Source organism: Bicyclus anynana, chromosome 16 (assembly GCF_947172395.1).
Source record: "Bicyclus anynana chromosome 16, ilBicAnyn1.1, whole genome shotgun sequence".
NCBI classification, from domain to species: domain Eukaryota; kingdom Metazoa; phylum Arthropoda; class Insecta; order Lepidoptera; family Nymphalidae; genus Bicyclus; species Bicyclus anynana.
Window position 1 is genome coordinate 7,636,107 of NC_069098.1, and position 26,116 is coordinate 7,662,222.

The following is a 26,116-nucleotide window of genomic DNA, read 5'->3' on the forward strand; positions in this document are numbered from 1 at the left end:
CACTGAAAACATTCAACATCAATCAATGTATTCTGGTAAAGACTCTCAAATCGATTTTGTAGATTGTCTAGACATTACCCATTTGTCAAAGTATAGGTTCAACAAGAAGCAAGTCTTTTTAAGATTGGTCTGAGGGTTGAAAGCTCGAAAGGGATAGATTCCATTTAAAGTATTAGTGTTCTGTGGCCTGAACTCAGAGCCGTACTAAAGTATTAATAAACAATGTAAATGTACTCTATGGCCATAGAGTAGAATGTGTCTATGGCCTTGGCCATTGTTGGTTGTTGGCTTCTTTTGTCGATGATTTGTCGTCTGTGATTGTTGGCCAGTAAAAAAAATAACAATGTTTTTTATAATTTGTTTTTAAATTAAAATAATTTGGAATTGGATCGTTTACGTTCAATATCCAATTATCTACCTTAACTATCAAAACCAAGTATAAAATTCTTCACTCAAATATAAATCTTTAAAAGCTATCTGATAAAAAGTACATTATTGTGAATATTGCGAAGGTTTGTTTTATTTACATTTTTCCAGAGGCCAAAGGCAATGAAAGAAAAGCGCCATAAAAAAAAGCACAAGAAAAGTTACAAACACAAAGATGAATCTAGTAGGGATACCAAAAGAAAAAGTAGACGAAAAAGCGTAAGTATATCTTTTATGATTTTAGGTAATTTACTAACTATTAAACATGAAATTTCTTGCTAACTTTACTTCTGTGTAGTCTTCAGAATCGTCGGAATCTTCAGATTCAGATGAATGGGTTGAAAAGAAAACAGCAAATACTGCTGATCGTGACGAATGGATGTCCATGACAGGAATGTTGAAAACATTCACTAAAGATGATATTAAACCTAAACAAGAAACAAAGGACAAAAAGCACATTGACTCTTACAATCCAGCAGCAAGTAGCAGAGAGCTCAATCCATATTGGAAGGATGGTGGTAAAGGCTTACCACAAACTGATGAGAGTTTTCAAAAATCAAGGCAATTTATAAAACCATCAGATGATGAAGATTATTACTCTAAAACCAGTTCTAGTAGACAAAAAATTGAGCCCAGTGCTACAAAAGAAAGTTTCCAAAAATCAAGACAATTTATAAAACCATCAGACAATGAGGATTATTACTCAAGAACCGCTTCATCCAGTAGAGAAACAAATAGGCCTAGTGCTACAAAAGAGAGTTTCCAAAAATCAGGACAATTTATTAAACCATCAGATGACAATGATTATTATTACTCAAAAACCAGTTCATCTAGTAGAGAAACATATAAGCCTAGTTCTATAAAATATGCTCCAGAATCCAATAGATCATCCAACTGGCGCAAGACTTCTAGAGATAAAGAAACAAGAAGAGAGCCTGTAGAGGAGACAAAAATCTCTAGTGAACCAATTCACAGCCACAATATAGATGAAATATTAGAATCAGTCAAAAGTCAGAATAATGAGAAACATAGTTTATATCTTTCAGATGAAAAAATGAATAAATTGGCTGCAAAGATTGTAAAAGCTGAAATCATGGGGAACCTGAAATTAGTAGAGGAGTTGAAGACCAAATTAGAAGCAGCAAGAGAATATAGAAAGAATAATCCAGATGCCGGTAAGATGGTAGAAGATGATAGAGTCATGTTGATTTCTACCTCTAGTAGTGGGCATAGTAGACCTTTAGTAAGCAATCCTGGAGATCCCCGAAGCAAGAGTGGGAAACGCAAAGCAGAAACTCATGACGCTTCTGGTAGAGTCAAATACTTTGGCAATGATGATAGATATGATTTAGCACAAATGGTAAGAATCTCAAGCGGTATAATATTTTTTTGTCACAAATACTTACAATTATTTTTCATTCAATATTCTTACTAAAATGTAAAGTAAGTGCAGTATTTTTAGCTTTATTAATGTTTAATTTGTATCACAGTATGTGCCAAACTTTAAGCCCATTCTGAACCGAGGTGTATGACTATTGCAGTTTACTAAAATATGTTCCAGTAGGGTTACAGTAGCATACACAGTTATGTGTGTTGCAACATAAGCGCTGACTCAGAGGTTTGTGCATACTATAATAAATAATTCGATGATTTCAGTTCCAAGAAGAAAAATATGGTACAAATTATGATGAGGATGCTGAATTAGCTCATGTAGCAAGCAAGAGTAAGAATCCTAATGATGATTTAGAAGATATATTTTTGGACAACATATCTAAAAATAAAAGTCTATCTAAGGAGAGTGAAAAAGAAAAGAGACGTGCAATTAACCAAAATGTCAAATTGGAGAGATCACTGGAAGGCTGTGAACACTGTTTTGACTCTAAAAATATGCTTAAACATCTCATAGTTAGTTGTGGTAGTAAAATATACATGGCATTGCCAGCCAAAAAATCTCTTGTACCAGGTCACTGCATATTGAGTACTATACAACATGCCACATGTGTGACAAACCTGGATGAAGATGTTTGGGAAGAAATTATGGTAATTAACATTTATCACATGATTATTGTTAAATTTAGTAGTGTATAATAATAATTTAAGCAACAAAATGTACTCAGTAAGGTACTAATAAAAGACTTAGTAGGTAGTTTTGATAACACCTAAAAATAATACCTAAAAGCTTAAAAGTAACATAATAACATAATTTTCATCAACCGTTTTGGTTCCAGTAGCCTTGTAAAAACAAAGTTTTTTTTAAAAAGACTGTAGACCTCGTTGATCTCCTATTAAAGAGTGGATGCACAATCAGCAACCAAAAAACGTCCCCACTCAATGAGTGCCAAACACAACTTCTTGGCATTAAAATCATGTAAAGGTTGAATTTGTTCTGAATTTGGGATGTTATTGAACATTGGACTATATTTAAAGGCCTATAGGTAATAATTTTCTTTACCAACAATTCTAAAACTGTTAAAGCAAAATTGGCCTGTTTTAAGTGAAATTTTCTACATGATTGTGCATCCTTTTAGTCAATGGTAGACCTCCAAAAACATGCAACTATATCTGAATACATTGTCATCTAAGATTAGGTAAAGTAGTGATTAATAAAATGTTTGTTTTAGAATTACAGGAAAATAATAACACAGTACTTCAACTCTAAAAATCAAGATATTGTTTTCTACGAAACAGCCACCAAGTTGCACAGATTTCCACACATGGTGATCAATTGTATACCTCTACCACGAGATGTGGGAGACATGGCATCAATATATTTCAAGAAAGCCCTTTTAGAATGTGAAGCAGAGTGGTCTATGAATAAGAAAGTTGTGGATTTAAAAGGAAAAAATATTAGGAAAGGCATACCAAAGGGGTTGCCATACTTTTGGGTAGATTTTGGGATGGATCCAGGATTTGCTCATGTCATAGAAGATCAACAATTGTTTCCGAAAAGTTTTGGCGAGGTATGTTTTTTTATTAAGACCAAATAATAAACAAAAAGACATTCAGACATTCTGCAAATTTGTAATTTTCTATGCAAATGGAGGCAAAAAATTAGGCATTGCTATTTTTATTTTGCCTTTTTTTATTCCTGTAAAATAAAAATTGGCAATTTTCGTAGTAATCGCTATTTCAGATTACTTTCATGCCCCATTGTTTTAGGTGCAATGTGCACAATCATCTAATTACAGTTTATATTATAAAAGTGAATAGTCTAAATATCGAAAACTGCTTGATGATGGTTGATTTTGATGCATACAAAGGTGAAATTTGGCAATGAGGTAGTTTTTAGTTAAACTTAAACTTCTGCTAGATAGATTTTGCGAGAAGATCCGATCAAGAGATCCAAGAGATTTTGTTGTAACTTTATAAATTATGAGTAAAATTGTTATTGTAACATTATAAAAGTGTTGTTGTTTTAATTTTATAATTGAAGATGACAAAAGATCAAAAAAAAACCTTTTTAAATTTAATTTATATTTCAGGAAATTATTGGTGGTATGTTGGATTTGGATCACAATTTATGGAAAAATCCCAAGAGGGAATATGGTGATTTGCAGAGGAAAAAAGTATCGGATTTCATAAAAGAGTGGAAGCCTTTTGAACAATCTTTTAAAGATAATAAATGATAAGTGTAAATAAGTATTTTTTTATTACATGAATATTTAATTATGTCAATGACATTAATTTTAAATAAATTTAAGTTTCCAATAATTCTATATATTATTCTGTCTCATCTATTTATACCATTAAAACATTTATATGTAGATATCCATAACTAATTAACTACAATATATTAAAAACAACTTTAATTTTAACAAGTTTATTTATCTATTAAAATACATAAATGTGTGAATATCATTAGCTATATATGTACATCACAATTGGAAATTCTCAAAGATGTTATCCACCAACTTTCCTTTTACTATAATATATTGTATGTTACACCTAGGGATGCCAACATTTTTACAGCTAAATTAAGACTAAGCTTTAAATGTAACATTACATTCTTACTTAATATTTTAAAGCTTAGTCTAACTGTATAAGTGCGAGTCAGGGTTCTGTACATAGAATCACTATAAATTGTTCACGAATAGAATTGCGCAGTTTTTTCCGAATTTCAGACCCCTTGTTGTTTAAGATTTCTAGACATATAGTTTGAGATTTTTGTCTCATAGTTCAAAATCAACGGGAGTATTGTTTCTCTTTGAATGTCAAAATGTACAATTATGCTGAATAATCAGTCGTATCTTTTTTCAGGTTTGATTTTTTTCAAAGGTCCTCTAAGACCTCCAAATTGGCACCTCCATGCATTACCAAAATAAAAGATCATGACATACAGACAACAAAATAATCTTTTATGGGTTTTTCCTTTTGAGGTATGGAGCCCTAAAAAGTGCAAAATAAACAACAATTTCTTTGTTACTTATTTATTTTTATCAGATCTATGTACATGTATTATTTTATAAGTTTATTGTCTAAAATAAAAGTGATAAAGCATGTTATCACTTTCAATATTTAAATTAAATAAAATCAGAAGCTAATTTTTTTTATTAATTTGTTCTTGTAATACTTTCATTTTAATAAAAATTTCTTCAACAGTATATTATAACTAGTATGCCAATCCAATATACAGTAAATGCCATGCTGTAAAATAATTATTTTACTATGGTTGGCAACCCTATACCACATGCTTATGTATTATTGTAATCATGTTCCTTGTTGGTCTTCTTTCATCATTTCATCAATTAATCTTTGCCTTTCAGCTGCCTGTCTCAGTTTTGTTAATACTATTGATTCATAATCTCTGTCTGTTACAACTGAACCTGTTTCTGGTCTGTCCCTCTTTGACAATATTGGTCTGTTGTTAACCCACTTGAGTTTCAAAGGGTTTTCTGGAAGACCTGAAACAATAGAGTTAAGTCAATTGTCATACTTAAAATATTCTTTATTTATTTTATTAATTCATAAAGCTTACACATAATTTACATGGTATAAAATAAATGCTACTTATACAATGTCTTATATATCAATAAGCACACATAACATTAGCTGATGTCATGTAGGTACACATAATGAGGCCAAATAAAAAAGGATTAATTAAACCTTTTTGCTTATAGAAGCTTCTTGGATGTGAGATATAATTATATGTTAACTAGCGAACCGCCAGCGGATCCCTGACAAACGCCCCATACAAAATGGCACGAACTAATGATGTTGTAGGCAATGTAACAATCGTTAGATTTGTATGTGCGTACAAACAAAATTACTAATATCTTTGTTATTTGTGCGTTTATGTTGATTAGTTCACATTGTAAAAAATGTCACATTTAATGTAAGGAAGCTAAAACTGTATGAATTTTCATCTAATTACGATAAAACATTTTTAATAGATTTTGAAATTTTATAATCTCATTTATTTTGTAAATATCCAGACAATATTTGGTTTTTATATATAAATTAGTTAACAATGACCCTATTTACCCAAATGTATCATAAAATCAATATATTCAAACCTAGTTATCATCCCCATTGTATTTACCAAACAATGCTTGTGAAGCGAAAGTTGTAACTTTATACTGTAAACTAACTGATACTACTAAATTAATTCATCTTGCAGTCATAGATAAAACACAAGCTCAGTCTGTGAATGTGGCTTCGAATCATGAGGTCCTGGATAGGGTTATTAATTTAATTGCTGCATAATCATCTAGATTTTCGTGGGTTACATGTAATGCATGGACGTTACAAATAAAATTTGCTTTTATCTTTGAGGGTAATTTGAAATAATTTCTAGTTTTATGGCAACAAAACACTGTGTTGTAGTTAAAATTATTGGTGGTGTTGAAATAAGTGAAAATGAATTTTAGAGCATTATTGGACAAACAAGTGTGACATAATGTAGACAACAAAAAATATAGATTAAAAAATTAGTCCATAGAAAATCAAAGCCCACACGTCCAGTGCAAGAAACATCATTAAGTAGACATTGGCAAATGCATCATGCAATGTAATGCACAGACATCACAGTGAAATCAAAAATGCATTACATATATATAGTCAACATGTTAAAATAGGTTGATTATGAGAAGTTATGTTTCAAGAATTATGTTACCTTTTTCTAATTCCATTGCCATTTCTGATGCCTCTTTTGTTGCAAATTCCACTAAAGCGCTACCTTTTTTCTTGGGTGAAATGATAATTGCAACTATATCACCATATTTCTTAAAGAACCTTCTCAAATTTGTTTCATCATATCCACCATTCTGTTCATCGTTTTTATCTGCTTTCCAACTAATTTTAATCCTATTTAAACTGGAATCCCATACTGGTTCATTTAGGTCATTCCTCTGTAATTCCTCTTTAACTCTTTGTTGTTCTTCAAGTAAAATACGGCTACCTTCTCTTTGTAATCTTTCAATTTCTGCAGCAAGCTTCTGTTCAACAGTTAGAGTCATTTTTGAACCAGCTTCACGTTCCCGCCTTTCTAAATCTTCTTTTAGTTTCTGTCTTTTGCTATCGAGTTCCTTATGACGCAGTTTTGCAGCTGCTTTGGCTCTCAATACTTTATCATAAGCTGCTCTTGCAACAGAGTCTGTTAGTATCTCAAGAGCATGTGATAGTTGATGAAATGTCTCTGCAGCTTTTGGGTCATCAGGGTTTTTATCTGGATGGCATTTTAGAGCCTTTTTCCTATAAGCCTTTTTGATCTGTAAACAGATAAAACAAAATTGTAATTGAATAGAAATACTGTATTATTTATTATAATGAATTGTTAAATGGACATCACTGTTGTATAGTCTATCCTACTAATATTATAAATGCAATTATAAATTTGTATGCATGTATGTTACTCTTTAATGCTGCTACTTCTGAAACAATTTGGCTGAAAATTGGAATGGAAAAAGATTTTACTCTGGATTAACACATAGGTTCTGAACTGAATCACCTAAAATTTAAAGTAGAGATAGATTATAGGCTGGAACACATAAGCTACTTTTTATCCTGGAAAAATCCATGGTTCAAGAGTGATATTTCAGGTTCAGAGCTATTGGTCTGTAGTGGACAATATGACATTTCGTCTTCACGATATATGTTGACACATAGGTCGAATGTTAGGTATACTAATGAACATAGGCAGCTATATTTATCACCCATATTTTCACGAGAACGGGAAACCGGAGTATACTTCTATTCCAATCTACTATATAAAAATAAGTCTTGTTTTCCTTCCTGACACTATAACTCTAGAACGCACGAACCGATTTCCACGGTTTTGCATTCGTTGGAAAGGTCTCGGATTCCGTGAGGCTTATAGCAAGAAAATTCAGGGAAAGGTAGGGGTAGGGGTAGGATAGGATAGGGGTAGGGTAGGGGTAGAGTTGGGTAGGGGTAGTTGAAAGTTTACATCGAGTTTCACACGGACGAAGTCGCGGGCGTCCGCTAGTATTATATAGAGGTATTTTAGACAAACTGATTTTGAAAATTCTCTTACTGCTAGAGAGACAGGACAATTGTTAGTGTCATATGCTCTAATATTTTATCCCCGCATTCTCACGGGGACGGGAACTACGCGATTGAAACCGCGGGGCGTCGGCTAATTTTCAATAAACATGTCAATTATTCAATTGAGTGGATTTATTATTATTATTGTGCAAGATTATGTAAAATAGATTTATTATTGAAATATTACAAACATTTTTACACATTAACACAGAAGCATATAATAGGTATACTATAATGTGGATTTCCTCATTTTGCCCCTCGCAAGGTTAAAGTTTACTCTGAAAACCACCAACAAGCAACAACGTACCTCTGCTTCAGTCGCTGTTATTTCGATATCAAGAATTACATATAAATCCAAATCTTCAATCTTCATCTTTGCCATTTTTATGCACACGTTGTAATAGATTCAAATTCAAAATAAAAAGCTATTCAAATATTACCTAAATTTAGGGCTAAAAATAAAAATTTATGGTTTACAATTTACATTGGTTTACATTTATTTTGTAAAATTTAAATAAACAGACGTGACGTGACGTCACAAGCTTGAGCTGTCAAGTCACAGATCACTATAAATTATAATAGACTAAAAATGTCAAGTCAAATAAAGTAATTTTTTTTTGCTGAACTTAACTGGCTTTGGGTTCTAGCCTTTCTGATCGATAGATTCTTTAGACGGAACAGCAAAAAATCGATCAAGTAATCGAATATTCTATGTATTCTGTGGATAGTTTAAGCGATGTGTTTTTTAGTCAGTGTAAAAATGACGTGTGTGTGTATTGCGAGTCAAATTTATAGTTGTGTGTAGTGTATGGACACAGAATATATTTAATGGTGTTAAATATTTTCGATGTGTGAGTTTACCTACCTCTTCCCCCTCAAAAAACGACAGACTATTTGTTGGTGAATTTGGGTGCGAAACAGGTCCATAGTCTAAATAGTCAAAGGTCTTGACGGTACTAAAATAATACATTTTGACAGTTCATTTTTGTTAGTACATTATTCTATGGTTCATAGAAAGTGAAGTAATCTGTGGTTATGTCACTTTTGTAATTTGTTTTTTGTTCCTTTCTTTCACCATTTTTTAATGTAATATTTGTATTAATTTCAATTCTAAGCTGTAAGTTGTTATAATTTCTCTGATATAACGAAAAAAAGTGATTATATTACAGCTACAATGATAAAGCGCTGTATCGGTATGTTTTTTTTTATGTTTACTTGTTTGACTTATCTGAGTTAACAAAAACATTTTTAATTTTTTCATTATTTAATTTGTTTTAGCGCAACCGGTTAAAAATGCGATGTTATTCTGCAGGAGTAATTCTGTGGCATCGCTGCCAGAACTTTCGGAGGTCACACATGAAAGTATGTTTGCCAATAAATAAAATCATAATTTATACTGTTAGGTTAGGTTTATTATTATTTAAAAACATTTTGACCGTATGTATTTTCCCTATTTAATATTAAGAGGGGGTCGGCATTAGAGTGAGGTCTCCTTCCTAGAAATAAGATGATGATATCAAAGGATATTGTGGAGGCTCATAATACCTCTACAATATGATTTTACACGCTAGACTGATAGTTTTTTTTTATTACGAAATTTTAGGTTACGTACGTAGTGTTACATATATACTTAAAAAATTCAAAATTTGGGCACCCCGACTCAAAGCAGTCTTGTCTGCCCTATCTCTAGAGCGTTTTTGTTAAACGCGAAGGCAGAAGCTCGCGAAGGAGGTCCTGAATGAAGCAAACCTATGAGGTTTGTTGAATAGGTGAAGCTGAATGAAGGGGTGACAAAGCAAGTCTTCTGGCATAGCCACTTAAAACTGCTTTCTGCCATTAGTAATACCTTGCCACAGACCAAAATTAAATTAGAACTTGACCTAGTGATTAATATTTAAATTAGGTTTTTTTTTAGTTTTCTTGTAAAAAAAGTGAATAATCTTGTGTTACAAGTGACGCCTATGATGATTGTGAGTAAACCGTGAATAAACCAATGAGTTTTGACCCAAAAATATATATACTTAATCTAAACAATCGTAAATTTAAAAAAAATCATGAAAAAAAATCTCTCCCCCCCACCCAAACCCCCTCAAGATCAAGGCGACCTTTATCTAATTACTACCCAAAAAACAAATGTCATTTGTTTCCTTGACATCTGTACAAACTTTTTTTCTCATAATTTGTATTTCAAAATTTAACATTAACAACATAACATAAATTAATATAATAACCAATAAAAAAATACTCCAGTTTTTAAAATATTTCAAAAAAACGTGTTGATGTCATTTTTCTTGAAGTATATTGAAAATTACTGAAGCAATGCTTTGTGTCATACTGACTTGAGAATGTATTTATTTTTGAATTTTGTAATTGGAACAGCTACTATAATATTCCTACATGTATATGAGGAGTATTGTAGGTATTGATCCAAACATGCTGATACTCTGTTTTCCTATTTCCAGATACCAAAGCTCTAAGCACAAATCCACTTGATCATCCGGACTACTTCCAAGTGCATAACCTTTTCACTGTCAAAGATCTCTTTGAGTCTAGAGTGCACTATGGACACAAAGAAGGCTCCCTCAATGAAAACATGAAACCTTACATCTTTGGTTCTCGTCAGGGCCATTTAATTTTTGATTTGGACATCACAGCTAATCATTTGAGGGCCGCCCTCAATTTTGCTGCACACATCGCCTACCGTGGAGGTATTATTTGTTTCTTTAACAGAAATGCTTTAAATGCTCACTTAGTCGAAAGAATAGCACAAGAATGTGGTGAATACGCCCATACAAGATTCTGGAAGGGTGGTATCTTTACGAATGCAAATCATCAGTTCGGAGCTGTCACTAGATTGCCTGATCTTTGCATATTTTTGAACACCCAGAACAATATTCTAAGTCAACACACTGCTGTAAGAGACAGTGCCAAAATGCTAATACCGACAATTGGTATAGTTGATTCCAATTGCAGTCCTAATTTGATCACATATCCAGTGCCGGGGAACGATGATACACCAATTGCAATTGAACTTTATTGTAAGCTTTTTAAAGCTGCTATTGCCAGGGGAAAGGAGGCAAGGATGAAGTTTTTACAGGAGAATAATTAAAGTCGCCATTGCTTTGTTACAATATAATATGTTCAACAGTTAGATAGAATAAGATAATAATTTATAAACAATAACAATTGATAATATATTTATCACTAAATATTTTTTACATCTTTTATTTTGTTAGACCCTGACACAACTTAACAAAAAAATTATAAATATTATCAAGTTAGATTGAAAATACAAATTGTACAAATAACATGTTATTTTTTTTTGAAGACTACTAAACCATTATAAACAATCATTTTTACTTTCAAGATTCATTGTTGTGTCTACCAAATTTTACATTATGAGATAAAATAAATTGTATCTTTGTCAAACTGTCATAAATAATATTAAAATATACAGCCAGACATAGAAGCCATAAGCCTTTGTTGAAAGTGGGCGTAATTTAAAAATAGCTCTTTCTTGCTGAACCCTAAACTGGCTTCAAACTTTTTGATAATTTGTTTTTTATTCAATGTTAGGCCTTGATTGTGCTCTCAGTCTCAGCTGATGTTTGTGATGCAGTCCATGATGGAAGCTGGCTTATTTGGAAGGGGTACAAGTTTATTCTATTCATACCTCTTGACTGTTTGACCAGAATAGATGTAACTTGGCGTTACAACTTTGTTGGTAGGGTAATAACTAACCACGGCCCATGCCTAGGCCTAACATGCAGACTAAAGATCATATTTTGACGTACCGAAAATATCGCTCTCTTTTTCGAAAGAGAGTCTTTCGGTGTAATAGGACGAAAGAGAGTCTTCCGTTGTGATAGGACGAAAGAGTCTTTCGTTGTGATAGGACGAAAGAGACCTACAGACCACCTGTCTGGGTGTACTTATACATTATCTATGTATTTACATGTAGTATATTAATGTATGTAATATAATATCAGCTATCTTAGTACCCATAACACATGGCTACGCTGTATTCTGAGGCTAGATAGTGATGTGAGTATAGTAATTGTTCAGTGGCGTGCACTTCATACAAAATACCCTGTGGAGTCCTTACAAAATTATCAGAGAAGGAATTTTCCATTTTGTATAATCTTTATGTATAATGCTTACCCTAGTTAAAAACCCTGTACACGCCACTGGTATTGTTTAAGTATATTTATATACAGAGTGCTTGGAGTTCTTTTTCATAACTTCAAGGTGTTGATAAGTCCACTAATGGGAGCCGAACATAATGACGTTTTTTTTAACTAAAAAACACTTTATGTTTTCATACAAAGTACTTCAAATAATTTCGACTATCCATGTAATGTAACAATATTACATGGATAGTCGGAATAATAACGCCATAAGGATAGATAAAGATCTATCCTTACATTTTAAATACGTAATCGTAGTGGTAAGACTGTCGTTAACTCGTTATCGACGACTGGCAACTGACACTTCACTAGTAAGCTACTTCATGATATTTGTCAATGAATAAGTTTGGCTAGGTCATAATATAAGATTTATTATATATACCTAACTCAGTTATGGGAAATACTTCCGAGCACCCTGTATAGTTTCATCAAGCTTAATAAAATCCAGTCCATGTTTACGTATAAGATTTGGTAGGCACAACACTTTTTACCCCAAAAGAACTTTTCTCATCATATGCGACGGTGCATTGCTGTCCACCTCCCGGCTCTCCCACCTGCCTGTGATGCACTTGGAACTGCACAGATACTGTAACAGTGGGATCTGATATCTGCCGCAGAAGTCGACGAACTTAATGTGCTCAACCCGATTATCGAAGAATACACCTGCAATGAGATACTATAAATTATTATATTATTAGAAACAGATTAGAGCCGATGGACGTTGGTGTCCCAAAGTGCTGGAATGGCGACCCCGCACCGGAAAGCGCAGTGTTGGTCGACCCCCCAGGTGGACTGAGGACATCAAGCGTGTTGAGGGGAGCCGCTGGACGCTCGCGGCTCAAGACCGTTTTGTTTGGAAGTCCATGCAAGGGGCCTATGTCCAGCAGTGGACGTCCATCGGCTGTTAATGATGATGATGATGTTAGGAACAGTAGTCTAGGATGGATATAACGTCGCTCGATCTCGTGTTGGCTGAGAGGGGTAGCGATCAGTTGGCGGGAACGACTTGCGATTGGCGCTCGTCGCCCGGTCGGCTTTAATGTGCTCGTGCTCGTGGAGTTCAGTTCGAGCTGTCCACACTACTTGTTGTGTAATTCTTTATGGATTACTTGGAAGGGGAGTGACTTGAGTGGAAAAGGGGAGTGTTGGTTAACTGTCAAAGACGTAGTTAACCCTACACGCAATGCTGACAAGTGCGTGACTCCACTCAAGCTCATTCTAGGGTTTGTTTTGGTTACAGATTGATTTGTTAATTAAGTTGTCCTGACAAATATTGTAAATCATAACCTTTGTTAGACATTGGTTTTATTATATTAGTAATTTACTTACTTCTGAGTCTACTAAAATATTTAGCCAAACTTCAGGCCTGTTCTAAACTCATCAACAACTTCTTTAGCTCTCCCTCTCAACGATCGCCTCTCCCGATTACACTTATCACCAACTTACTCCCTAAGTCAAACGTGCGTTAAGAAGTTTTACTTCAAAAACTCGATTCGTCTCATAAAAATACGAGAATAGTAATATTTTGAAGGGTAATAAATTACAACACACCTTTACATTTCGGGTTAACGCAACACTGGGCAGTTGTCAAATACTTGATCAGTGATGCTGGCACTTCTCCCTCACGGATTGGTATCTCGTGCAGTTTGATCGTTCGGCCCGCGAGTTCGAGCAGTGACGTCGGCTGCAGCGTCATGTCTCGCACGAATCTCACCACTAGAGGATTGTCGCGAAGACTCAACTGAAAATTAATAGGTTATTATAAGTACTACAAGATTTAAAGTCACTCTGCGGTCGATGGAGCAAGCTATGCTTGGAGTTTTTCTGCGTGATCGAATCAGAAATGAGGAGATCCGCAGACGAATCAAAGACACTGACATAGCTCAGAGTCGTGAAGCTGAAGTGGCAATGGGCAGGCCACATAGTTCGAAGAGCCGATGGACGTTGGGGTCCCAAAGTGCTGGAATGGCGACCACCACTAGGTGGACCGAGGAATCAAGCGGGTTGCAGGGAGCCGCTGGATTCTGGCGGCTAGAGACTGTTGTGCTTGGAGTCCATGCAAGAGGCCTATGTCCAGCAGTGAACGTAAATCGGCTGATAATGATGAAAATTATGACAAGGTATTGATTCATAAATACAGTAAGTATAAGCACAAAAAACATATATGTACAAGTTGGTATAAGTACCTACATATATCCTAGGTTTCTAGGTACAAATAGGTATTCTGCTTCCGTTAATCTAAGGCACCCATTGCGGATTGGCACACACGTACAGAGTTAAGGTTGTTTTTCCTACACAGTTTGAGACAGGTGATAGATGTTTAATTTCTTGGAATGCTCAAAACTGAAAAGTTGGAGGAGCGGGCCCCAGACCGGATTCAAACCTTCCGAATCGAAGGCAGAGGTCATATGCACTGGGCTGGGGTATCACGGCTCTCTACCTCCCGTACCTACTACCTACCCTTTAACCAGCGCCGGCCCGAACTAAATTTTAGAATGGAGCGAGATCCAATTATGGCGACTCTCCTGTTTGCTCCTAATAATAATTATATACCTATATCAATTGTGAGTGCAAAGTACGTATGGAACATGAAATCTCGACCATACTCAGGAGTGACCTACGTTCTTTACCATTTAGGCGCCCTCTAGGATTTGGCGCCTGGAGCGACTGCTCAGTTCGCCGTATGGGCGGGCCGGCCCTACCCTTAACTACTATAAAAACCGGCCGAAATCTTGTCGATTTATGTCAGATTACAATTAAAAAGTGTTAGCCGCGTAGGTACGTATCACCAATTCCGTTTAGCTTCTTTTACTGTTGAAGGTTAGACGCTAATTATGATAAATTAGGCACTAATCAACCATGAAGGTAGGTTTAAATCCGATTTAGGCTAGGTACCTACCTAATTAATGTAGCGAGAAAAATCAATTTCATCTCGTGCCCATATACCTAAATCTAGAAAAGTAATTTTTAAGTAGGTGCTGTGTAGGTATCTATATGGCGTGCGAATAAGAACGTATTGTGCCCAGCCACATACGCGATAGATGGAAGTTGATAATTTACCGTCCAGTGATAGCTTCAGTCACGTTGTCCTTTTATACAGGTGAGTTATAAATAGCGATTATGTAGGCCATATATCGGCCAGGTATCGATCTGTAGTAAGTAGGTAATAATATTTTAGATTATACCTGATTACTTTAAATGCTCGTCTATACTTTAGTAAATAATATAGTAGATATTGATAGACTAGACACGTAGAGACATTTTTATTTGTAGTCGTGGTGAATTGAAAATTCATTCATGAGCCAATTTTTAGTGGTCCTTTAAAGGAAGTTTTCTATCCTTTAAAATGGTGGAGATTTGAAGCAAAGCGTGTTGGAGGGGTTGGGATGATACCTAATGTTTGACTCTTTAACTCAAACTCAAAATTCATCATTCATTTTCCCCTTAGAAACGAAGAACCCTTATCCTCATGTTCCAAAGCTGCAAAAAAGTATTTGAGCCGTGTATTAATAGATACAGGAACTAGTATTAGTCATAATATTATTATAATAAACTTACCTCTGATAGGCATTTCAGCTTTATAATTTGAGTTGGTAAGGTCTTCAGTTTGTTTTGATGGATAAGAAGCGACCTGAGTTGCTTGAGGTTTGCAATGCTAGCTGGCAATTGTTCTATTTGGTTATTGCTTAAAACTAAGGCCTGAAGCGATGTGAGACCTCCCACAGAATCAGGTACCTCGGTTATTTGGTTTCCTCCTAATGATAATATTTGTAAGCTGTAAAGAAAAAAATATTTGTTATATATGTATGTAAAATATGCAAACAAGATGAAAAAATCGTGTTACGTTGTTTCTTAGCGATGAAATAAACTAACGAACTGATTTTAGTGAAATTTGTTCACAATAAGTTAGTAAATACAGGATCAGAGAATCTCCGATCTTATACATATGAGAAACATTATAAAATCCCAGCGGATGTCGCTATTTCGAGATCTAGACCAGACATTTTCCTTTTATCCAAACAAACTAAGCGAATAGTACTTAAAGGGCTTACTGTGCCATGGAAGGCTAAATTCCGAAGGACCACAGTATAAAAGTGAATAAATATTATGACCTAACAAATTAACTAACTAAAAATGGCTATGTCGTTAATCTGTAGGTACGCCGTAGAAGCAGGTGCGAGAAGATTACCAGTAAAATCTCTCTATAACTTGCTAAAAGACCTTGGCCTCTCTAGAACTGCAGCTAGTTCTATATAAGAACGGCCAGAACGGGTATCCAAAGCTGCTTTAGTGGGATCTTACCAAATTTGGCTAGGCAGGGTGAACGTCACGAGCGGAGGAGGCGAGTGTTAATCGATTGTCAAGGAATTCCTTAACCCTACATTCAGTGGTCACAAGTCACTTTGCTCGGTGTTTTTCTCTCTACCACGTGATGGACACGGCACCCGCATGGTGAATCCATGAATTGCTAAGATATTCGTCTCTAAAAATCAATAATATTCAAACGTAGTCAAATACCCAATTCAGTCGGTCCTAATCTGAAGGGACAGAATTTTCCGCTGCGATAACTTAAATTATACCTACCTATTTCTTTACCTTTATTAGTATACCTACCAATTTCTTTAGGACGATTCAAAATGAACATTGAAGTGGAAACAAATACAATATGAGTTTGAATAAAAAAAATAACCAATACAAATTAGCAGGAACGTGACTCGCATCTTTACACTATCGCTGAATATTGTTTGTACCAAAAGCTGCTTGAGGTCGGGAAGTTATCGCAATATAAAGTTTATTTTACCGAGAAGTGTACACAGCTGACATAATGATTACATTTTTGTTGAATCATTATCTGAATTGCTGAATGACTAGGTGCCAAAACTAGCACGGTAACACCTACAGTTCATATCATATAGGATGCTTTTTTTATTCTTTACAAGTTAGCCCTTGACTGCAATCTCACGTGATGGTAAGTGATGATACATTCTAAGATGGATCGCTTGGCGGTATGTCTTTGTCGGTAGGGTGGTAGGGTGGTAGTCCTGGACCAATTATGAAAACCTCAATAGACCCAGCCGGGGATCGGACCCAGGACCTCCGTCTTGTAAACCCACCGCGCTTACCACTGCGCCACGAAGGTCGTGGTGCGGGAGACAGTTCGTTTCACTCTTGAAAGTTTGCCGCGATTCACCGTACCCACCGTACCCATGCTATCTGAAAAACACTTTAAGTGAAATTATTTTCGGACAACGGATTTGCTTTGATTGAGCAGCAACTACACAACGCTCCTTGCACTGACGCGACGTCGCCGCGATTTCCTCACGCTCGCGCCGACAATAGGAAGCAGTGGGCAGGACGAACGGCATGAACTGGGGTAGGACGAGTAACGTAATCACACGACTTTTCTGCTTACTTCGGCTTATAATGCCACAAACTTATCTGACTCGAAGGTCTCTTATTTATTTATTTATTCTTTACAAGTTAGCCCTTGACTACAATCTCACCTGATGGTAAGTGATGGTGCAGTCTAAGATGGAAGCGGGCTAACTTGTTAGGAGGAGGATGAAAATCCACACCCCATTCGGTTTCTACACGGCATCGTACCGGAACGCTTAATCGCTTGGCGGTGCGTCTTTGCCGGTAGGGTGGTAACTAGCCACGGCCGAAGCCTCCCACCAGCCACCAGCTCTTCTCGCTGTTGTCGCGCTTTTAGTATATTGTTTTGCAAAATAGCGACTGTTAGTTTGCCAGCCAAGAGTCAACAGAAAGGTTTGAGGCACTATAAGTTGTACAGACAGACGTTTGACGAGCACCTTTGTGTGAGAAACTGAAGTAGCGTTACCAAAGTAGAAACGTGTTTATAAATCACATGTCTGTGAATGATTGATACGGAACAGAGTTTTGGTAAACAGGTTTTCATGTCACATGCATCAACTTAATAATTTATCGATGCAATTTACACACACAAACGCACTTGTACTGTCATCTTACTCATCTATTGGGGCTATCATTGGTTCTCAACTTGGATTTATTTACCTAAATCATTGGTTTCAAAGTGGTTTTTATTTATTATTAACTCTCGATTCTCGACGTGTGATAATGCCTCCGTATGCACGATAAAAGTGTATCTTTAAGTACCTATAAACTGTGTAAACAATATTCTGACGACACTTGGTAAAATAAGTAAACGTACGATTTAAATTATCCAGTCCCACTTAAACTTGAGCAGAAAATGTCACAACGCCTATCACTCACTCATACTCGTAATCTCATCTCAGGCCAGATACGAAGAGGCCTAAGCATACATTGCAAATACGTCCTAAATTACAGTGTAGTCTATCTGTCTGTCTATATACTGTTCGCAACAAACTTATAGACTACTAAAAGGATTTGCATGCGGTTTTCACCTATAAATATTTTGTTTGGTTTATGAGGAATGTTTTGATATATAATTTGTCAAGATTTTGGATTAATTAGTTGAAATATGACGATAATTGTTGCAAGTATCGGATCATTGAAAATTCAGATCATTTATCAGCAAGTGCACATTAAACTGACTGCTAACGTTCGCTAGTCGTAGAGGCATTCAAAGAAGAAGCAGTCCTTGAATTAACCTGTAAGTTATTTAAGCAATTGCTTCTCATCTCATCTAAACACCTGAGATAATCGAGAAAAAAACCCTATCCCTATAATACAACAAGAAATGTGGAGGGCTCGAACGCCACGAGCATACTGAAGCCGACCGTACGATGAGCGCCTTATATCGCAAGTCGTTCCCGCCAAACGACCGCCACCCCTCTCGAACTCCCCAATCTTTACAGAAAGAAGTCGCACCACCTGACGTCATATCCGTCTCAGACTACTATTTCTTACACTCAAAGCATGTGAAATATATTTGACCCCTCCTGTCATGGGATAAGGTCAGGAAGAATATCACATATTCTAGCTACGGTACTTAACTAACACATGACTAGGGGGTCAACGGGGAAGATTGCTTAGGGCATCAAATCCACCAAAGAAAAGGAAGATGCAAATTCGCAGACAGACATCAAAATACTACTGATAAGTAACCCCCTACCTAAGTGAAACGAAGAAGTCCAGCAAATCTTTATTAGGCCCTACTTTGAACGATAGGTACATATTAATTTTCACTAGTGCTAGAGGGTCGTCGCACTCTAATAAATTACTTTAGGTATGAAAAGGAAACTATCAGAAAGTGCAAATGTCGCGATAAGCTTCACAGAAGATAAGCGAGATATTACAATGACAAAGACACATTTAGTTTTTCCTTTGAGTTGAGATACGAGTATGTTATACATGCGTTATCATAAGTGTATATGTACCTACATATATTAATGGAAGAAGAAAATTTGTTCAGCTATATGTATAACATGGCTTTGTTGGGAGAATAACTTGAGTGGAGAAAGGGAGTGTTACTTATAAATTTTAAAAGATATCCTTAATCCTACATCCATCGGTCACAAGTCCGGAACTTCATTCAAGGTTATTCTCTGCCGCTCGAGGATTTGTTAGATCATGTCAACCCACCTCCGACAACACATATATCAGACGCCAGGTTTCACCCGCGTTTTCCTGTTCCCGTGGGAATATTTTGTCAGTTCTTTCGTTTGTTTTTCTTGTAACTTGTAATGTGTATGTACAAATGAAAAATATTCTATTCTATATCTACATTATTAGATATTTAACGTTTGGAATTTCTAGTGACGTGTTTATTGGGTTTTTGTAGGGTCCAACAAGATCAAGTAAAGTTAATTGAGTATATAAAATAAAATAATATATCTGAAGTTATTCTCTTTATCGGGTTTATATGCGATGATTTTATTTGTAAGTAGGTTTGTTGTTAATTCTCTATCTATTTTGATTTTTGATTGCAAAACGTTTATGAAATTAACACTGTTAACTACATTTATTTATTCATAACAAGTGATAAGCATGAAAAAGATCTATATTCAGATATTTAAAATCATAGAATTATAGGTAGGTACTTGTACCGACTCGTAAATCTATGACTCGTATCTCGTAAAATGTATAAATATAAAAGTAAATATAGGTACTCTATAGTACCTATATTTACTGTTTTTCAGATAGCATGGGTACCTACGGTGACATTCGTTTCACTCCGGAAAGTTTGCCGCGATTTACGATAATAGTTCGTATTATGAACGTCATAAGTCACTGTACCCATGCTATCTGAAAAACACTTTAGGTTTATAGGACCCAGCAACCGTTGTTTTGCCTTATAAATTATTCACTTAGGGTTATGAAAAATAGATGTTATAATACCCGAGATACATACAAAATTTCGTAAAAATCGGTCCAGCCGTTCCGGAGGAGTTGGATAACAAACACCGCTACACGAGATTTTTTTTTGTATAATACTAGCTGACGCAGCGCGGTTTCACCCGTGTGGTTTTCGTTCCCGTAGGAATACGGGGATAAATAGCCTATAGCTTTCCTCGATAAATGGGCTATCTAACACTGAAAGATTTTTTTAAATTGGACCAGTAATTCCTGAGATTAGCGCGTTCAATCAAACAAACAAACAGACTCTTCAGCTTTATAATATTAGTATAAATAGCAATCTAGATTGTATACGAACAAAGTCGCGGACATCCACTATGGATAAAATAAACTCTTTGTCTCTCTCCGCGTCGTGTTCCTCATTACTGAGGGTCGTGACCCCTATCACACATTCATAACTTTTTTCCGCACGATGTCACGCCATGCGGCTCGGCTTTTCGCGACTTGTAGAGCATCGTGTACTTTTGTATCGAGAGTGGTGCGGATTTGATCTGACCAACGCATCGGGCTACGTCTCTTTGTATGACAAGAGAATTTAACGTCATTGCTTATTTACATGATTCAGCTTTTATTACAGTGGTACTGAAATCATTTCTCTACTTATTATATCTTATCTCTGTTATGTTTAAATTAATTAAACTTTAACTCGTTGTTAGAGAATACTTCTTCCGTAATATTTTAATAATTACCAATTAATTTAAACGTAGCACAGAAGTTAAATCTAAACTACTTAATTAGTAATCATTATAAAGTTTGAATTTTCGTTTGTTACGATATAACTCTAAAACTACTCGACCGTTTTTAGGGTTCCGTAGTCCACAAGGAACCCTTATAGTTTCGTCATGTCCGTCTGTCCGTCCCTCCGCGGTTTAGCGTAGACTATTATTACTAGAAAGCTGTAAATTAGCATATATAAATTTAAATGTGAACAAAGTCGTAAAATAAAATAAAATATTTTTTAAGGCAACCTACCCCTACATGTAAAGTGGGGATGAATTTTTTTTTTACTAGTTTATTTCCTATTGTGGGGTATCGTTGGATAGGTCTTTAAAAGTTGTGAGGGGTAATACCAACATATTTTAAAACTTAACAGCCACAATGTCCTACAACTTGCGTACATTGTCTCGGTCCGACACTCAGAAATGTTTATTACCTGGTAACCCAGTTAGCTACCAGAAACAATTTTCGTAAATAAAAAAGTTGAGCGTCTCATCAATATGAAGCTAGTCACGGAAAATTAACTTGATAGTAATCACTTGTGTTCCACGGATCCCGAGCCATATCTTCGTTTGTAATGAATTTGTAGGTATAACTTTTAGATTTGTCTGTAGGAGAGTAAATTATAGGAGTAGGTATCTAATACCTATTAAACCTATTTTTAATTGTGTACAATAAAGGTAAAAATACAATTACTTTCAACTGGCATACGCACTGCATTGTATAAAAAAATATTTCACAGAAATACAAAAGATGTTTACACTAAGTGTATCTTTGCGACATGATAATATTATTATCTTAATATTTTTTTACGTAGAATACAATAAAATACTTAGTTAATTGCCGACCAATATACATATATATAATAATAAGCGGACGCCCGCGACTTCGTGAAACCCAATTACTACCCTACCCTACTCCTACTCTACAGCTACCTTACCATACAGGGGATGAGTAGGGAGTCAACCCTACCCCTACCCTACCCTACCCTACCCCTACGCTATCCCTACCATACCACGCGACGGAAGCTTAAAAAATGGAGTAAGTTCTCCTGTTTTCCCAACATTTCCCTTCACTGCTCTGCTCCTATTGATCGTAGCGTGATGAAAAGTATACTATAACCTGCCTAGGAGTATTTAGAATAATTGCACGTTTCGTTAAAATTCTTCGAGTAATTATTGTTTCAATAATGAACATACAGACAGACAGACAAAAATTTTACTGATAGCATTTTTGGCACCAGTATCGATCAGTAATCACCCCCTGATAGTTATTTTGGAAATATATTTCATGTGCAGAATTGACCTCTCTACAGATTTATTATAAGTATAGATTAAACAGCTAAATACTTACCTACTAATGAGGTTTTTTATTCCTAGAAAAATAAGATACATGAATAGGTTTTGCGCCGCTCTTCAAGATACCGAGTCAGCGCACTCATGCAATGTAGTGTAGGTACGCCAAAGGCTGCCAAAGGTTACTTTTTGTCGCAAAAATATACACAGAAGATATGAAATAGATGTCGAAAATTTGTAGGAATGTCCCACATTTTTTGAGTGAAAATTATGGAAATTGGTCCATATCATGAGATATATAATCTACCCATAATGGTCTGTGATTTCAATAGAACTGTTCTCAAGTGTAATTTACACAGTAGGTACTAAAACTGATTGTTATTGTCTGTCGGTCTGTCAGTCCACCCGTCTGTCAGCCCGGGCTAATTTTTGTGGAATATCTAGAGGGATTTTAATGTAATTTTTCTGGAAGATAGAGGATATTGTTACTGAGCAACATAAGTATATGCTACTTTTAATGCCGGAAAATCTATGCTTTCCGCAGGATTTCTTAAAAACTGAAACGACAAAGTCGCGGTCGAACGCCTGTTTTTAATTAAAATATATATTTATTTACCTAAGTAGGTATTTTTAAGTACCTAAACGGTTTTACGATGGAGAGAAATGTATCGAGACATAGAAAAGAAAAATGTATAGGTCCCAGGTATCATCACAATTCGCAACACAATCTTCAATGTCTATTAATTTAGGGCATTGATCAGACGCCGGAGGTAGGTAACAGACGAACCTTGGGCAGGCAGCTTTCTCGCGCAAATTCTACGCGGGAACACTGCTTGCTTTATGGGCAAAAAAGTCATTTCCAAAAGGCGGCAAAATTTGAAAATACTTTTTTTAATTTAATTAAATTTTATAGATTTATTTTAATGTATGCACAAAATTATATATAGGTACATTTTTGTTAATATTATCTTTTTAATATTTAAAATTTACAATATACATAATTTATATACAACTAGCGAACACCCGCAACCTCGTTCGCGTAAAATCTGTTTTTTTTAGTCCGTAGATTATTCCGGAAAAAAGTAGCATAAGTTCTGCTCCAAGGTTCACTTTATCTCTTTACCAAATTTTGTTGAAATCGGTTTAGCGGCTTAGCCGTGAAAAGGTAACAGATACACAGACTTACTTTTGCAATTATAAGTAAGTAGGTATAGATTTATACAAAATTACAAGTATGCCTTTCTGACAGAGAGTTACATATTTGTACCTTTTGCCTGGAGACCCTTGGGCCATGGAGTCGCAGTGCCAAAAAATTTTACCGAATCATTTCACCGCGGCTAGTTGCCTCGACTGGTTGATTTTAACCGACTCCTTTTTAAGAAGTCGGTTAAAATTGTGAGGTGCGTAAAATTTTTATCAACAGTCAAGCACTCATATCATAAATGCTATTTACATAATTTAATCAGGTTATGACACGGCCCACGATTTCATTTTAAAACAAGCTGACATGCTCTTTTGCACGCTATTTATCATTTTATACAATAAAAAAAAACTTCATTAGATTCCACTATGTCAATAGGTGCTTATTGTAATGAAGACATAAGAAAGCATGCAAGGATAACAAGTGGAAAGAACTATAGTGGTCTGCTTATCTCTATCTAACTTATTGAACTACCTACCTACTCTATTTGTCTGTCTGTTTGTCCGGGATAATGTCTGAAACGGTTGAACCGGTTTTAATGGACTTTCAATTAGAATATAGAGGGTAGAATAAATTTGTATTTGTTTCTTTTCCGCTGCCATATTGGACTACATCGTCTCATCTGATTATCAGAAGAGATCGCAATCAACAGCTAACTTGTCTTGTTGTGAATAAATAATACATTGAAGATCATTTGGTTTGATTTATATTTGCTAGGTACGTTACCTATTCAACTTCCAGATATCCTTTGGTATATTGACTATGTTGTTGCCCCCCAAATAAAGGTATTTCAGCGATATTAATTGTAATACTTGTTCTGGGAAGAAATTCAACTTGTTCCCACTTAAGTTGAGTTCTCGCAGGGTATTCTTTGATGAGTAAAAACACTTCGGCAGCGACTCGTTGGTCAGATGATTGTGTTTGGCTATCAGTGATGTAAGCGGGCAATGTTTGAGCACATCAGGGAGCGAGGTCAGCCTGTTATTGCTTATGTCTAATATCTTGAGGTTGATAAAACTGTTAATAGAGCTCGGCAGGGCCTCTATTTGATTACTGTAGAGCAGAAAGATCTCGTATTTCGACGCACAGCCCTTTTCTTCGATAATGCTATCCATTTCAGACGATATTGTCTCGCAATCCAAAGCTCTATTTGATAAATCGAGCGTTTTTTCCTCCCTGCTGTCGCTATCGCAGCTGTCAGATGTGTAGCACTCCATAGTGTGGACTAATTACCGCGTAGGCAACTCCGGTTTGATAATTTTTCGGGTTTTATTATTAATTTACATTATCGGGTAATAATTTCGGCAGCTAACAAGCCGCTCGCCTCGACCGAGGCGCACGCGCAACTAAACTAATGTAAGTTGTGACTGTTGCCGACTACTAAATGACTTGCTCTCCGGCCATAATCGGTAACTGCGTTATACCTATGTATACAAAGAGATAACAGAATAGCTGATATTGTAGTGCTTAACTTTAGGTACTGCGTAGTACCGCCACATTGTAATACACTGGGTAATTAATAATATAATATATAGTCATCTATTAAGACCTTTAGATTGTGTATGTCAATCGTGGTCTTTAGAATATGGAGTTAATTTAAAATCAATTTTGACTATAGCTTGGCAACTTCGTTCGTAACACTCCCGATATTTCACGCGGGCCGGGGGCGTGTATCGATGAATGAAAAACCCACGACTGATGCACGTCAATTCCTCGCACGCACGTTTTCATACCCGCGCAGTCTTTCCCCCTGTCGCCCGCATATCATGGGAGTGTTATCAACGAACTTGCTAGACTATAAGTGACGGCACTTCACAGTTTTATCTAGTAGGTGCACCTATGTAGGTACCTACACTATACTACAGCCTTTCTTGATGAGTACTGTTTACCAATAAATTAATTAGAAATGAAGGTAGAAAACGTACGTTTTTTCAATAACACCCACGTTGGGAACCTATGATCTATGTGCAATAGAAGCATTCTTCACTAAAATATGGAACGAAGCTCGAGTTTAAGACGTTTACCGATATGGAAAGATTTCAGCCTTACACCACCACAATCACTCAGACTATATAATTCGTCTGAGCACCACCATCATCACATCACATTCTTTTGTCACTACAGAAGTAAATTTATTCCTCCGAGGTAATCAAAGGGTAGATTAAATAAGTTAATAATGTTTTTTTAGCTGTAATTGAAATATACTGTTTTACCGACGTCGTAATTACTAGTTTCAACTATCTGCAAGAGATGGCGTGATTCCACAGAAATTAAGTCTATAATCTATGAAAACTACATGATTTGACGTCATGCCATTACGTTCCATTACGTTCCTTTGATGCGAAAGCACATGGTAAATTCGTATGTGATACACAAATAGGAATTTTATAATTTTTTTCATAGAACAAAAATGAAATAACATTATATTATATGAAAATCCATCTCGTATGTATCATGATATTTCT

General features: G+C 35.5%; 4 protein-coding genes across 7 annotated transcripts; 2 read left to right on the forward strand and 2 right to left on the reverse strand.

Moving 5' to 3' along the window:
• The first annotated feature begins 285 nt into the window (after positions 1–285).
• On the forward strand, positions 286–4,149 carry LOC112053921 (CWF19-like protein 2 homolog). Of its 3 annotated transcripts, none has more exons than XM_024093535.2 (6): positions 286–436; positions 538–645; positions 725–1,786; positions 2,083–2,466; positions 3,048–3,386; positions 3,909–4,149. In XM_024093535.2, exons 2-6 carry the CDS (start codon positions 550–552, stop codon positions 4,050–4,052), a joined length of 2,025 nt encoding a protein of 674 aa, XP_023949303.2. In that variant the 5' UTR covers positions 286–436; positions 538–549; the 3' UTR covers positions 4,053–4,149. The 3 variants fall into 3 exon arrangements, with proteins under 3 accessions (XP_023949303.2, XP_023949301.2, XP_023949302.2); XM_024093534.2 differs by having other exon boundaries at positions 305–436; positions 513–645; XM_024093533.2 differs by having other exon boundaries at positions 292–645.
• Positions 4,150–4,230: 81 nt separating this feature from the next.
• On the reverse strand, positions 4,231–8,470 carry LOC112053922 (dnaJ homolog subfamily C member 17). The gene is made up of 3 exons (XM_024093536.2): positions 8,237–8,470; positions 6,539–7,133; positions 4,231–5,327 (listed from the first exon to the last, which is right to left on the reverse strand). Exons 1-3 carry the CDS (start codon positions 8,309–8,311, stop codon positions 5,134–5,136), a joined length of 864 nt encoding a protein of 287 aa, XP_023949304.1. The 5' UTR covers positions 8,312–8,470; the 3' UTR covers positions 4,231–5,133.
• A 493-nt stretch (positions 8,471–8,963) lies between these two features.
• LOC112053914 (28S ribosomal protein S2, mitochondrial) lies at positions 8,964–11,143 on the forward strand. The gene is made up of 3 exons (XM_024093524.2): positions 8,964–9,122; positions 9,208–9,291; positions 10,392–11,143. Exons 1-3 carry the CDS (start codon positions 9,104–9,106, stop codon positions 11,036–11,038), a joined length of 750 nt encoding a protein of 249 aa, XP_023949292.1. The 5' UTR covers positions 8,964–9,103; the 3' UTR covers positions 11,039–11,143.
• LOC112053913 (leucine-rich repeat-containing protein 58) lies at positions 11,047–25,285 on the reverse strand. Of its 2 annotated transcripts, XR_002887422.2 has the most exons (5): positions 24,378–25,285; positions 15,675–15,891; positions 13,668–13,857; positions 12,499–12,779; positions 11,047–12,466 (listed from the first exon to the last, which is right to left on the reverse strand). XR_002887422.2 is itself a non-coding variant. In XM_024093523.2 (4 exons), exons 1-4 carry the CDS (start codon positions 24,866–24,868, stop codon positions 12,604–12,606), a joined length of 1,074 nt encoding a protein of 357 aa, XP_023949291.1. In that variant the 5' UTR covers positions 24,869–25,285; the 3' UTR covers positions 11,047–12,603. The 2 variants fall into 2 exon arrangements, 1 of the variants encoding a protein (XP_023949291.1); XM_024093523.2 differs by having other exon boundaries at positions 11,047–12,779.
• Positions 25,286–26,116: the final 831 nt, after the last annotated feature.

Coding starts and splice junctions, on each gene's coding strand:
- LOC112053922 (XM_024093536.2), bottom strand. CDS start 8,311: ATGGCAAAGATGAAGATTGAAGATTTGGATTTATATGTAATTCTTGAT. Junction 7,134..8,236: donor TAACAGCGACTGAAGCAGAG/GTACGTTGTTGC, acceptor ATCTGTTTACAG/ATCAAAAAGGCTTATAGGAA. Junction 5,328..6,538: donor GGCAATGGAATTAGAAAAAG/GTAACATAATTC, acceptor CTATTGTTTCAG/GTCTTCCAGAAAACCCTTTG.
- LOC112053921 (XM_024093535.2), top strand. CDS start 550: ATGAAAGAAAAGCGCCATAAAAAAAAGCACAAGAAAAGTTACAAACAC. Junction 646..724: donor GAAAAAGTAGACGAAAAAGC/GTAAGTATATCT, acceptor ACTTCTGTGTAG/TCTTCAGAATCGTCGGAATC. Junction 3,387..3,908: donor TTCCGAAAAGTTTTGGCGAG/GTATGTTTTTTT, acceptor TTTATATTTCAG/GAAATTATTGGTGGTATGTT.
- LOC112053913 (XM_024093523.2), bottom strand. CDS start 24,868: ATGGAGTGCTACACATCTGACAGCTGCGATAGCGACAGCAGGGAGGAA. Junction 15,892..24,377: donor GATATCTGGAAGTTGAATAG/GTAACGTACCTA, acceptor TTTTCTTTACAG/CTTACAAATATTATCATTAG. Junction 12,780..13,667: donor CGTTAACCCGAAATGTAAAG/GTGTGTTGTAAT, acceptor ATCTCATTGCAG/GTGTATTCTTCGATAATCGG.
- LOC112053914 (XM_024093524.2), top strand. Junction 9,292..10,391: donor TTCGGAGGTCACACATGAAA/GTATGTTTGCCA, acceptor TCCTATTTCCAG/ATACCAAAGCTCTAAGCACA.